This window comes from Rhinopithecus roxellana, chromosome 8, assembly GCF_007565055.1.
Source record: "Rhinopithecus roxellana isolate Shanxi Qingling chromosome 8, ASM756505v1, whole genome shotgun sequence".
Classification (NCBI taxonomy): domain Eukaryota; kingdom Metazoa; phylum Chordata; class Mammalia; order Primates; family Cercopithecidae; genus Rhinopithecus; species Rhinopithecus roxellana.
In genome coordinates this window covers 44,510,697-44,525,277 of record NC_044556.1, presented here as the reverse complement: position 1 = coordinate 44,525,277, position 14,581 = coordinate 44,510,697, and the positions used below count along the sequence as shown (strand labels likewise).

At 41.1% G+C, this 14,581-nt stretch overlaps 1 protein-coding gene across 1 annotated transcript; it reads left to right on the top strand.

Annotated features, from left to right (window-relative positions):
- The first annotated feature begins 11,792 nt into the window (after window positions 1-11,792).
- Window positions 11,793-13,873, top strand: LOC104671271 (late cornified envelope protein 1C). The gene is made up of 2 exons (XM_010374701.2): window positions 11,793-11,843; window positions 12,856-13,873. Exon 2 carries the CDS (start codon window positions 12,878-12,880, stop codon window positions 13,232-13,234), a length of 357 nt encoding a protein of 118 aa, XP_010373003.2. The 5' UTR covers window positions 11,793-11,843; window positions 12,856-12,877; the 3' UTR covers window positions 13,235-13,873.
- The last annotated feature ends 708 nt before the right edge of the window (window positions 13,874-14,581 follow it).

Here is a 14,581-nt window from a genome sequence, read left to right as displayed (position 1 = left end):
AATGCTCATCATCCCTCGCCATCAGAGAAATGCAAATCAAAACCACAATGAGATACTATCTCACACCAGTTAGAATGGCAATCATTAAAAAATCAGGAAACAACAGGTGTTGGAGAGGATGTGGAGAAATAGGAACACTTTTACACTGTTGGTGGGATTGTAAACTAGTTCAACCATTATGGAAAACAGTATGGCAATTCCTCAAGGATCTAGAACTAGATGTACCATATGACCCAGCCATCCCACTACTGGGTATATACCCAAAGGATTATAAATTATTCTACTACAAAGACACATGCACACGTATGTTTATTGCAGCACTATTCACAATAGCAAAGACTTGGAATCAACCCAAATGTCCATCTGTGACAGACTGGATTAAGAAAATGTGGCACATATACACCATGGAATACTATGCAGCCATAAAAAAGGATGAGTTTGCGTCCTTTGTAGGGACATGGATGCAGCTGGAAACCATCATTCTTAGCAAACTATCACAAGAACAGAAAACCAAACACTGCGTGTTCTCACTCATAGGTGGGAACTGAACAGTGAGATCACTTGGACTCGGGAAGGGGAACATCACACACTGGGGCCTATCATGAGGAGGGGGGAGGGGGGAGGGATTGCATTGGGGAGTTATACATGATATAAATGATGAATTGATGGGTGCTGACGAGTTGATGGGTTCAGCACACCAGCATGGCACAAATATACATATGTAACAAACCTGCACGTTATGCACATGTACCCTAGAACTTAAAGTATAATTAAAAAAAAAAAAAAAAAAAGAATTGGAAGCCAATGTGCGAAAACTAGAACTAAAAAGCGGTCAAGGCTGGGATTTACCAGGAAGAATGGGACAGAAGGTCATGTATAAATTGTCCCCACCCTTTTTTTTTAAGCAGCCCTACTCCTATCCAGCAGCAGCTGCCCTCAGCCTGGGGAGGGAGACAGGTGAGGAGCTGCCAGTCACCAACCATCACAGGACCCACGTGGGTATCAGGAGGTGAGTCCTCTCATGCCCAGGCCCTGTCTCACCACAGGAGGCAGAAACTCAGGCTGGGACAAAAGGGCTCAGGGCCAGAGCACCCCATTCACTCACTTCCTGAGGTGCTGAAGGACCCTGTGCTGCCTGTGACTTTGGTATGTGTCCTCTGGGAACAGGAGCAGGGGCTTCCACAGAGGGATGCTCAGATCAGGGTAGGAGGGGTGGGGGGCAGGGCCTCCGTGGGTGGAGGCCATGTTGAGAAGACTGATGGAATGGGGGACAGGGAGGAGACTGGCAACAACTGGGACAGAAAGAAGAACTGGCTGGCTGTGCCGTTGGGCTCCGAAAACACTGCTCTAAGGTGGAGCAGGTCCCTCAGGATGGGAAACCTTGAAGCACAGACACCTGGGGCACTCTGATAGGCCACAGGAACGAAGCCCACCTCTGAAAATACAACCTTGTCCTTGTCTGCAGGGAAGAGCTGGAGCCATGGACAGGGGACCAGAGGCTCCTTTGGGCTTATGGAGCTGACGTTTTTATGGGTCTGGATTTGTTCACAAACTTCTCAGGTTGATTAGGACACACCAAGCCTGAGACCCACCATGCCAGCCCATCAGCTTTAGCAGGTGGTAAGCTGAGGAAGTCTGAGCTCCAGCCTGAGATCAGGAGGCCAGGGTTCAAATTCCAGGGCTGCAGGAATTTATGGGTTTGTCTGTCTCTGCTTCAACAAAGTGAGTTTACTGAGCCAGTAATATCCAAGATCTTTTGTAGTATGGATCTTACAGAGTAAAACTACTTTGCAAGTTACAAAAGGTAGTGACTATTTTTTGTCTTTAAGAAATAATTTTCCCTAAATGACCTATAAATCATATAATTTCAGGATGTGAAGACATATTCGGAATAATTTATTCCTTCACTTACAACACTTTAGACTGTCAGATGCATTTGGTAATATTGTTTGGTCTTAGTTTACTATTTTGTGTAACAGATAACACACAAGGGTATCCTGAGCTTGCAAAGAGATGATGAGAGAATTTGGGGAAAGTATTGGAAGTGAAGCTACTGGACATGATGTTTCTATAATTATAAGTCATGCTAAGAGTGTCACAGGGGCAGGGGTGACCTCTGCCTAAGTCTGATTTTCTGTCTGACTCTCCCTCAGCTCCTAAGTACCTACTGCCGAGATGTCCTGCCAGCAGAGCCAGCAGCAGTGCCAGCCCCCTCCCAAGTGCACCCCCAAGTGCACTCCCAAGTGCCCCACTCCTAAGTGTCCCCCAAAGTGTCCCCCTAAGTGCCCTCCAGTCTCTTCCTGCTGCAGTGTCAGCTCCGGAGGCTGCTGTGGCTCCAGCTCTGGGGGCTGCTGTGGCTCCAGCTCTGGGGGCTGCTGCAGCTCTGGGGGTGGTGGCTGCTGCCTGAGCCACCACAGGCGCCGCAGGTCCCACTGCCGCAGACCCCGGCACTCTGACTGCTGCAGCCAGCCCTTGGGGGGCTCCAGTTGCTGTGGAGGGGGCAGCGGCCAGCATTCTGGAGGCTGCTGCTGAAGTGGACCTTGACTTCCTCTTCCTTCCGATTCTGCCTGAATAGCTGAGAGGTTCCAGCAAAAGCTTGAAGTCTTGCCTGGAGAATCCCTCTGGTCTGGTGTCAGGAAACCCAAAATCTTTGTCCTTAATGGCGTTCAGAGACTTTCTTCTGCATATCCATGGCTTCCCTGGGAACCCTAAAGCACACACCTAGTTCCTCCACAGTTCATGCTGAACTGAAGAAATAAAGTCCAGAATCTGCTCCCCAACTTGCTACCAGCTTGCTTGATTTTCCTGTTTGTGTCATCCTTGTTCTGCTCCCCTGTATCTGCTGGTGGCTGCTGAGTCCTTGGTGGGCAGAGGATGGGGAAAGGGTTCAGGAGGAAAAAGCTTGCATTTTTGTGTGTTTTGTGTTGTTTCTTCTTTCTGTGTTTTCCTTTTAAACCAAGGGACCGAAGTAGCTTTAAGAAGCATTGTTCTTTCAAATTCTGGTTCCTTTCGTGTATGTAACTGTGTCCCTTAGGCATGGCCAGGAGGCCGACTTCATCCTCCTTCCCACTATCACCTCTTCACTCTTGTGTTCCTCGTTCCCCACTCCTTCCACTAATAATCTCCCCGGACTCCTCCTCCGTATTGTATGTGCACGCATTCACACACACACGTACATGCACATAGGTGAAATGAATTTGCATTGTAAAAAAATTAAATCACATTTAGTGCTGTATAATTTGCATGCAATAAAATTTAATAAATTTAAATGTAAATTTAAATGAGTTTTGTCCGCTATTTATAGCTGTATAACCACAACTGCAATAACACACCAAAAATGTAGTTAATTTATTGAGAAGATTTTCAAAATAACACAAAATCTAGAATACATAAGTGAAAATGTGGTACAGTTAACCACATTAAAATTAAATTCTAAGTATCAGATAGTACCACTAAAGGCATGGAGGGATAAAAAATTAACTTGGGAAAATTACAATATATGTGATAGGGAGATGACTCATATTGGTAAGAAACATAGAGTTCATGAAAATTGAGTGAACAAATGTTCCTATATAAGTTTTGGCAGACAAAACAAAAAGCACCTAAGTACAGCAGAGAAAAATCTGCTTGGTAAAATAATAAGAATATATCAAAAAAGGGTTCTTGTTATAGATTTCTCAAAATTTAAGCATAGTGGCAAAATGTAAACACTTCTCACATTTTCAAAGTGGCTTCGGTTTAGAAAGTCGAGATAAAATAACCTGAAGCTATATTAAAGTCTTATTTAAAAATTTGAAAAAAAAAAGTTTTGGCAGAATTCATATTTAATTCTCAAATAATTAATGAAGAAAATCAATAACTTCTGAAATTAGATTTTAAAAGCAATTTAATCTCATTAATAAAGAAAAAGCGTAGCTCATCTTTTAGGGATGAGAACTCATCTATTGGTTCATAAGCTTTTTGTGAGCTTTTTAGCTCACGAAACATTGCTGTTGAAGCTGTGTGGAAATGATCACTTACTCTTTGTAATTTAGAATGCTAACTGGCATAACAATTCATGCAAAAGATTTAGTGACTAATTTATTCATTTAACAATACTTATCGGATTTCTAGTATTAGGCAAAGGGACAAAATATAATAATAATAAATAGATATTTAAGAGTGTTCACTGCTGAGGTGACATCAAATGATGACATAAGATGGTAAATAAGGAATCTCTGGGCTCTAGGTCACTTCAGAGACATTGGACAATGATATACAGACCAAAACATCTTTCTGAAAACTTTAAAAACAAGGTAAGAAGCTTCAGCAACCAAGCAAATCTTTAATAAAGAAAGTAACCATACACAAATGGTAGGAAATTTTGTGGTGCTTTTACTCATCCCTACCCTTTTCCATCTTATGCATAATGTGGTGTGGTCAGAGGAGGCTGCACAACTTCTCAGCCTTTCTTACAGATGGAAGGAAAAGAGTGGAACTTGCATGCAAGATTGTGGGTTGTGTGAGGACTGTGTGAGGAACTGATTTGTGTCTTACCTGACTTTAGAGCACCAATGAGTCAGTGGCATAGTCTGGATATTCGATTGAAGGCTGCTGAAAGCAGAGGCTGCACTGTGGCATGAAACAGCTGCAAGGGGACTGCAGACTTGCAAGTGCGTAAAGATAAGAGATTAGCAGTAGAGGAACAAAATTGCCAAAGGCTCCAAGAAGAAGCAAGAGTAAGACTCTCTGAAAAATTTAGACATTTAAAAGCAGTCAGGGAACTGAAACAAAAGTGTCTGCACACACACACAAACACAAGCACAAACACACGCTCAGGGAAGGTGCATCCCCAGGAAAGGTTTGAGAGGACTCTGAGCCTTCACACTACCTGAAGGTTTTCCACTGCACAGAGCCAGCTCCCAAAGATGGAAAGACATGGCTGTTTTTGCAAACATTTAATTTTCAACAACAACAACAAAAACACACGGCATGCAAAGAGAATGCATGAAACAAAATATTTACAGAAACAAAATATATCTCTAGAAACTGACTTTAAAGAAACACAAGCCAATGAATTCCTTGAAGAAGCTTTAAAACAACAGTCTGAAATGCTCAAAGAATTAAAGGACAACACACAAAAACAACTAATAAAATTAAGAAAATTATGTATTAACAAATAAAAATATCAACAGATAGAAATTATTTTTACAAAGACTCACACAGAAATTCTGGGGCTGAAGAATACAATAACTTCATAGAAAGATTATTCAGAGAAGTTCAACAGCAGAGTCAAAGAGGCAGAAGAAAGAATCAGCAAACTGAAGACAAGTTATTTGAAACTGTTGAATTTGAGGAGGAAAATGGAAAGAAAATAAAGTGAAAAAAACCTAAGAGACTTATTAGACAAATTAGACTTTAACTCAAAGACTCTTACGAAAGACAAATAAGGACATTACATAACGATAAAAGAAATAATTTAATAAGAATATAGAATCACTATAAACACATATGTGCCTCAAATCAGAGCTCCGACATATATGAAGCAAATACTGACAGAATTAAAGGGAGAAATGGAGAAGTCTTCAATAATAGCAAGAGACTTCATATTCCACCTTCGGTAACAGATAGAACCACCATGTAGAATATCAGTAAGTATACAGCGGAATACGCTATACATCAATTGGACCAAAAAGACATATGCAGAACGCTCCACCTGAGATCTGCAGAGTGAGTACACATTTATCTCAAATACACATGCAACATTCTCCAAGATGGGCCACATACGGAAACCCACACAAAAAGAATCTTAGTAAATGTTAAAACACTGAAACTATACTAAGTATTTTTTTCCAGCTACAATGGAATAAGATTAGAATTCGGCAGCAAAAGGAAAACTGGAAAATCCACAAATATGTGGAAATTAAACAACATACTCTTATACGACCAGTGGGTCAGAGTAAAAATTACAAAAGGAAATTATAACATATCTTGAGAAAATGAAAATGAAAACGCAGCATACAAAAATTTATGAGATGAAGAGAAAGCAGTGCTAAGAGGGGAATTTATACCTACAAACTTACATTAAAAAAGAAAAAAAATCCCAAATCAGTAACCTAGTTTTACACCTTAAGACTTAAGAAACCAAAAAAACAAACAAACAAACAAACAAACAAACAAACAAACAAAACACACAAAAAACAGTCTGCATCAAAGCTAGTAGAAGGAACGAGGAAATAAAAAAGATATAATAAATGAAATGAAAAATAGAAAATTCAATAGTGAAAATCAACAAAACCAAAAGTTTGTTCTTTGAGAAGACCACCAGAATTGACAAACCTTTCACTAGCTTGATGAAGAAAAAAGAGAAGAATCAAGGAACCAAAATCAAAAACGGGAGGGAAGGCATTACAACTAACTCATAGATATAAAAAATTATAGGAGAATACCATGAACAATTGTATGCTAAATTGTATAACCTAGATGAAATGGATAGATCCCTAGAAACAAATCTGAACAGACCTATAACTAGCAAAGAGGTTGAATTCGTAATTAAAACTCTGCCAACAGAATAAAGTGCAGCACCAGACAGCTTCACTCATTAATTCTACCAAACATTTGAAGAGAACTCAACACGATTCTTACTCAATGCTTCCAAAAAAATTGAAGAAAAGAGGACACTTATGAGTTCATTCTCTGAGGCCAGCATTATCCTGATGCCAAAGCCAGAAAACTACATAACAGTGTCTCTGGTGATATTGAGGGATGATAAAAATCCTCAACAGCACATTAAAAGGATTATACACCATGACTAATTGTGAATTATTCCTCAAATAATAAAACCAATCTTGAAGAAGAAAAATATAGTTAGAGTCACACACTTCCTGACTTTAAAACTTATCACAGACAGACATAGTGGTGCATACCTATAGTCTCAGACACTCAGGAGGCAGAGGATAGAGGATCCCTTGAGCCCAGGAGTTCTAGAGAAGCCTGAGTAACATAGTGAGACCTTGTCTCTAAAAAAAAAGAAAAATAAATTAATACAATTTATTACAACAAAGCAACCATAATGAAAATAGTGTTTTATTGGCATAAAGATAGACATATAGGTCAATGAAATAGAAGAAAAGAGTAGCAGAGAAACTTAAAATAAATAAACCCTCATATATATGGTCAAATTATTCTTTTTTTGTCCAGAAACAGGATCTTGCTTTGTTGCCCAGGCAGGACTCAAACTCCTGGACTCAAATAATCCTCCTGTCTCAGCCGCCTGAGTAGCTGCAACTATAGGCACAAACTATCATGCCTAGTTGATCAAAATGATTCTTGACAAGGGTGCCAATACCATTCAATGGAGAAAGGACAATCTTTTCAACAGGTGGTGTTGGGAAATTTAGATATGCACATGCAAAAGCATGAAGCTGGACCCTCAGCTTACACCATACACAAAAATTAACTCAATAAGGATCAAAGACATAAACATAGAGTTAAAACTGCAGGCTGGGTGTGGTGGCTCATGCCTGTAATCCTAGCACTTTGGGAGGCCAAGGCGGGTGGATCACAAGGTCAAGAGACAGAGACCAGGCTGGTCAACATGGTGAAACCCCGTCTCTACTAAAAATACAAAAATTAGCTGGGCATGGTGGTGCACGCCTATAGTCCCAGCTACTTGGGAGGTTGAGGCAGGAGAATCGCCTGAACCTGGGAGGTGGAGGTTGCAGTGAGCTGAGATCGTGCCACTGCACTCCAGCCTGCTGCGCGACAGAGTGAGACTCCATTTAAAAAAAAAAAAAAAAAATTCCTAAAAGGAAACATAGGAGGAAATCTTCATGACATTGGATTTGACAATGATTTCTTGGCTATGATACCAAAAGCACAGGCAACAAATGTAAAAATAGAAAAATTAGACTACATAAACATTAGAAATGTATGTGCATCAGTGAACAAAATCAATACCATGAAAAGGAAAACTTTGTTACGGGAGCAAATATTAGCAAATCATGTATCTGGTAATGGGTTGCTATCCAAAATATATAAAGAACCCCCACAATTAAACAACAAGTAAACAAAACAACCTTATTAAAAATGGGAAAAAAAGACTTGAATAGACACTTAACCCAAAAGAAATTTACAAATGGCCAAAGGATACATGACAATATACTGAACACCATTCATAATTATATTAAATTATTTAAAGAAAAACCCACATTGAGATACCACTTCAAACCCAAGAGAATGGCTACTATAAAAAATAAAGCAAAACAAAACAGATAATAACAAGGGTTGGTGAGGATGTAGAGGAATTAGAACCCTCGTGCACTCTTGGTGAGCATGTAAAATGGTATAATTACTGTGAAAACGAGTATGGTGATTCCTCAAAAAGTTAACAGAATTAACATATGATCCAGCAATTCCACTTCCGGGTATATGCAATACAAAAGGATTGAAAGTAGAATCTTGACAGGGTACTTGTACACCCATGTTCATAGCTTTATTATTCATAATAGCTAAAAGGTGGAAGCAAACCAAGCATTCACCGCTGGATGATTATAGAAACAACAGGAGGCATACACATACAATGTGATATTACGTGACCTTAAAAAGGTAAGAAATTTATGCACATGCTACAATATGAATGAATCCTAAAGATATGCTAAATCAAAAAGTCACAAAAAGACAAATACTGTACGATTCCACTTATGTGAGATATGAGGAGTAGTCTTTTTGATAGAAACACAAAGTAAAATGGTGATTGCCAGGGGCTGGGGAGAGGGAGTAAGGGAGAACTGTTGTTTAATGGGTGTAGAGTTTCAGTGTTGCAAGAAGACAAAAATTCTAGAGATCAGTTATACAACTATGGGATTCTATTTAACATTACTAAACTGTACACTAAAAAAATGATTAAGACAGTAAATTTTGGATTATGTATTTGACCAAATTTTTTTAGAAAAGTGTTCACTGCAAGAATTTAGGAGAGTTCAGCACAGTTGCAGTATATCAATATATTAACAATTATAACAATAACCGCAATAAAAATATTTTTAAAAGATACATTTAAATAGAATAGAATTTTCTTCCAGACTTTAATAGTATTTTTTCATCACTGTAATTGTTTAAAGGGTTGTAGATATGGAAAGAACAAAACAAAGACTACTAACTTAACTTGTTACTGGTTATAGAACACACACAAAAAAATTATTCCATTTGAATTATTTCTGGTTAGATCTCAATAGTATTCACTCACCTCCCATAAGTTGGTGAATTTTTGACTACCTAAAAGAGAAAAACCTTGACAAATAGGAAATTTCAGAAAGTCAATGCTTTGCTGGACAAGATATCTTATTTGACCTAATAGCTAAGCCATGATATCTCACAGCCAAGATTCAAGTTCCAATCTTCCTAATACAACTATGTTGCTGACTCATCACCTACATCCTAGTTAGGTCAGTTGAGAGCTTGGGTGTTGCCCTGCATAAAGACGGAGGCATGGACCAGATGGCATCCCAGCCCCATCATCCTAGATACCAGGAGTTGAACTTCTGAGTAGACCTGCCATTGTGACAGCCTGGGAATCAATGTCCTGACCACTCCCCCATTACTAAGCCCTTTGGAACAATCTGAGCAGGAGAACAAACGTCATACCCAGGAGAGATGGTAGCAGACCTCTCAGGGTGATGTGGCCCACACACCTCACTGAGCCTGTCTCAGAGTGTGTCTCCTATGAGGGTGGCCTGAGTCATAAGGAATAGCTGTTTATAAACTGCAAATCAATGCTAATACCAATGAGAGGATTTAAAAGTCATTAACTATCCATTGTGCACATAGCCTTGTGTTGAAAACTGGAGGTAAAGAAATATGAAACACCCAAGGCAGGCCATCAGAGAATTTACTATTATGTCATTAGAGTGATACGCCACAGGAAGGGGAAAAAAACTGGGATTGAGCCACACTGTCCTGGAAGGGCAGAGGCCATGGCATGCACTGCAGGGAGAAGCATAATCAAAGTACAGAATATAATCCAGTTCAGTTTCAGAACATTTCTGAAGGTAGACAATAAAGGCTTAAACTAAAGGGAGCACACAAAGTCTTATTTCACTGCAGGAATTTGGACATTTACCCTTACGCAGTGTGTAATCATGAACAAGACTTTACTAAATGACTTAGTGTTAATTATGCACAGGGATGGGAGAGTGTTTTCTTGGATGTCATAAAAGAACAGAATCAAAGACACACTACAAGTGTTTGGAGATACTACATTGTCAGAGGAGTCTAGGCAGCTGTAACAGTTGATGCTCTGAGAAAGGGGGTACACACACACACACATCTCTCTCAATATGTAAGCTCTGTGTATGTGTTTATAAATACACACGTATCTCCACCACGTTTTGGTTAGGGTCACCAAGTCCATTGCGACCTAGATACCATTCCCAAGTTCTGGGCATATCCAGAGTCTGTCGGCGCTGGGAGGAAGAGGACTTGTCCCTTTTATGATTTAATCTGGCTTTTCTTGGTCTTCCTCTGAAGAAATAGTTTAATTTGTGGATAACCGTGCAGTCATGGCTGTCTTAGTGACTAGTGTGTCCTAGAATGAACAGCAGCCCATTTCATTAATACCCTAAAAATGTAAAAATTTAAAACACTCCATTCATATAAATCCTGTGGACATGTAGAAAGCTAGTGATTCTAGTGGAGAGAGAGGACAGGGGCTTCCAAAGTAGCAGCATAAACATATTCACATTAAATATTAAGGACTCTTGTTCTTAAAAGGCACCCGTCCGCTTATGTTCCAGGACAGGGTCCCACCAGCCATTTGACCCCACATGGAAGCGTAGGCTTATAATGTCTCACAACCTTGTCTCTTTTCTTTCTCTTTCTCATCTGTGACCATCATCCTGTGCTCCCAGTGTGAACCCAGAAAAGTCCAAATTCTCACACTAATACTAACAGCAGAGCTGGGGCTTCTTGTTTCTCTAATGAGCTGCTTCCTGGGTCACATCTCAGTGCTGACACATCAAGGACCCCACCAGAAGAAAAGGGCTATTTAAAAGCAAACAGATCACCAAACAGCCAGACTCACTCTCATTAGAAAAAAGCTGCGCTTTGTTTGTTAAAGATCAGTATATTCACTCTGTATTCAGCAAGGTATGAATGTTTCACTTATTCAGAGCCTACAACATTTCAGTCTCTCTGTCAGACACCTTTTCTCTTTTTTGTGTTAATTTATTGACTTTCACAACTAACTAATTCTTCTGTAACTAATTCTATTTCATCTTCCAGCTTTATGGTTTCAAAAACCGTATAGGCTAAATAGTTTCAACAGTTCCACCTCGCAGGGCCTAGTCCTGGGCCGGGTTCTACTTCAAGGGTTTTACTTGTATAGATGTCTACATTGCACCCACAGCCACACAGCTTGGTGGTGCACAGGGACAGAAGTAAACATGCATGGAAACCTTAGGGATTAGTATTTCAACTTCAACCCAGGCTACATGGAGCATCAGGTACTTCGGAAGAGACAGAAATGAGATAGGTCCTAAGTTCTAAGACTGAGAACTGAGAGGCTCTCAGGGAAGCAACCTTCAAGTAAATGAGGTGGGTGATGGTTATCCTGGAACCCCATTTCAAGTAGGCACTTTCCTATCTGGGAGTGGCTGCTCTGAGCCTGGGGAGAGAGGTAGGTGAGGAGCTGTCAGTCACCACCCATCACAAGACCCACGTGGGTGTCAGAAGGAAGGTCTTCTCATGCCCAGGCCCTGTCTCACAGCTGGGGCAGAGCCCAGGCCAGGATAAAAGGGCTCAGGGCCAGACCACCCATCCACTTACCTCCTGAGCTGCTGAAGAACCCTGTGCTGCCTGTGACTCCGGTAAGAACAGGAGCAGGGATGCTTAGAACAGAGTAGGAGGGAAGGAAGGGCAGGGCCTCAGGGGCTAGGGCCATGTTGTCAGAGGTGGAGAGTTTAGAAAAGACTGGAGGGGCAGGGGCAAAAAGGGGTCTGGCACTAACTGGGAGCAGAAAGGAGAAGAGGAAAAGAGCTGGCTGGCTGGCTGTGCCATGTGCCTTTGAACTCCAGAGGAAACAAACTGCTCTGGGTTGAGGTGGGTGGTCCAGAATGGGAACCTTGAAGCAGAGAGACCTGCTCCACTCTGGCAGCCCACAGGAGGGAAGCCCACTTCTGAAGATACAACCCTGTCTCTGCCTGCAAGGGAAGAACTAGAGCTGTGGACATGGGACTAAAGGCTTTTTGGGGTTTGTGAACCCCCTATTTTCATGGGTATGAGATTTGTTCACAAACTTCCCAGCTTGGTTAGCACTCACCAAGCCTGAGACCCACTGTGTCAGCCCATCAGCCTGAGCAGATGGTAAATGAGGAAGTCTGAGCTCCAACCTGAGATCAGGGAGTCAGGGTTCAAGTACTAGGTCTGCAGCAATTGCTAAGTTTATCTGTCTCTATCAAAGTGAGTTTACTGTCTAGTAGTCTCCAAGATCCTGTGCAATGCTGACCTTCCCAAGTAAAATTGTCTTGCAAGTTATGACTAGAGAGAATGACTGCCTCTTCTCCTTTAAAAATAAATTTTCCTTAAATGACTCGTAAATCAGACAATTTCAGTCTGAAGACATATTTGTAATAATTTCTTCCTCCACTGACAACACATTAGAATCTTAGATGCATTTTGGAATATTGTTTAGTCTTAGTTTACAATTGTCTGACATTCAAAGATATCCTAAGCTTGAAAAAGATGATGTGAGAGTTTGAGGAAGTTATTGGAAATAAAACTACTGAAGATGATGCATTTATACATGAGAGATGCTAAGAGTGTCACAGGGGCAGAGGTGGCCCCTGCCTGGGTCTGACCTGTTATTTGACTCTCCTTCAGCTCCTGAACACCCACCTCCAAGATGTCCTGCCAGCAGAGCCAGCAGCAGTGCCAGCCCCCTCCCAAGTGCACCCCCAAGTGCACTCCCAAGTGCCCCACACCCAAATGCCCCCCAAAGTGTCCCCCTAAGTGTCCTCCAGTCTCTTCCTGCTGCAGTGTCAGCTCCGGAGGCTGCTGTGGCTCCAGTTCTGGGGGCTGCTGTGGCTCCAGCTCTGGGGGCTGCTGCAGCTCTGGGGGTGGTGGCTGCTGCCTGAGCCACCACAGGCGCCGCAGGTCCCACTGCCACAGACCCCAGCGATCTGACTGCTGCAGCCAGCCCTCGGGGGGCTCCAGTTGCTGCGGAGGGGGCAGCGGCCAGCATTCTGGAGGCTGCTGCTGAAGTAGACCTTGACTTCCTCTTCCTTCTGATGCTGCCTGAATAGCTGAGAGGTTCCAGCAAAAGCTTGAAGTCTTGCCTGGAGAATCCCTCTGGCCTGGTGTCAGGAAACCCAAAATCTTTCTCCTTGATGGCATTTAGAGACTTTCTTCTGCATATCCATGGCTTCCCTGGGAACCCAAAGCACACACCTAGTTCCTGCGCAGCTCACACTGCTGTATTCTGCTGCCTAAACTGAAGAAATAAAGTCCAGAATCTGCTCCCCAACTTGCTACCAGCTTGCTTGATTTTCCTGTTTGTGTCATCCTTGTTCTGCTCCCCTGTGTCTACTGGTGGCTGCTGAGGCCTTGGTGGACAGAGGATGGGGAAAGGGTTCAGGAGGAAAAAGCTTGCATTTTTGTGTGTTTTGTGTTGTTTCTTCTTTCTATGTTTTCCTTTTAAACCAAGGGACCGAAGTAGTTTTAAGAAACATTGTTCTTCCGACTTCTGGTTCCTTTCGTGTATGTAACTGTGTCCCTCAGGCATGGCCAGGAGGCCGACTTCATCCTCCTTCTCACTGTCACCTCTTCACTCTTGTGTTCCTCGGTCCCCACTCCTTCCACTAACAATCTCCCTGGACTCCTCCTACAGATTGTATGTACACGTAGTAGACATATAAATATAAGTGTGTGTATGTGTATATATACACATATATTTACATATACACACATTATATGGAATAAATCTTTAGTTTTTAAATCTAAATCACTTTTATTGATGTATAACTTTCACACAATAAAACCCCTTTTTAAAATATACAATTCAATTAGTTTTACCAAATGTATACACTCTTGTAAGCACAATTACTAGGAACACTCTAAAACTGTAGTTGATTATTTATTAATCATTATTTGCAGTAAGGTTTAAAAATAGGCTATAAGTTTATGTATTTATTTCTGAATTTTCTGTTTTGTTTTTTTGGTCCATACGTCTGTTTTTATGCCAGTACTATACTGTTTTGGTTAGTATAACTTTGTAGTATAATTTGAAATCAGGTAGCATGATGCCTTCAGCTTTATTCTTTTTTGCTCAGGACCACTTTCGCTATTTGGAGTCTTCTATGGTTCCATAAAAATGTTAAGCCTTTTTTTTTTCTGTTGTATTAGTCAGGGTTCTCCGGAGGGACAGAACTAATAGGATATATGTATACATGAAAGGGAGTTTATTAGGGAGAATTGGCTCACATGGTATTTCAACAGAGATTGCACTGAATCTATATATTGCCTTGAATACTGTAGACTTTTTAACAATATTAATTCTTCCAGTTCATGAGGCTGAGACACCTTTCCATTTGTTTGTGTCTTCCATTTC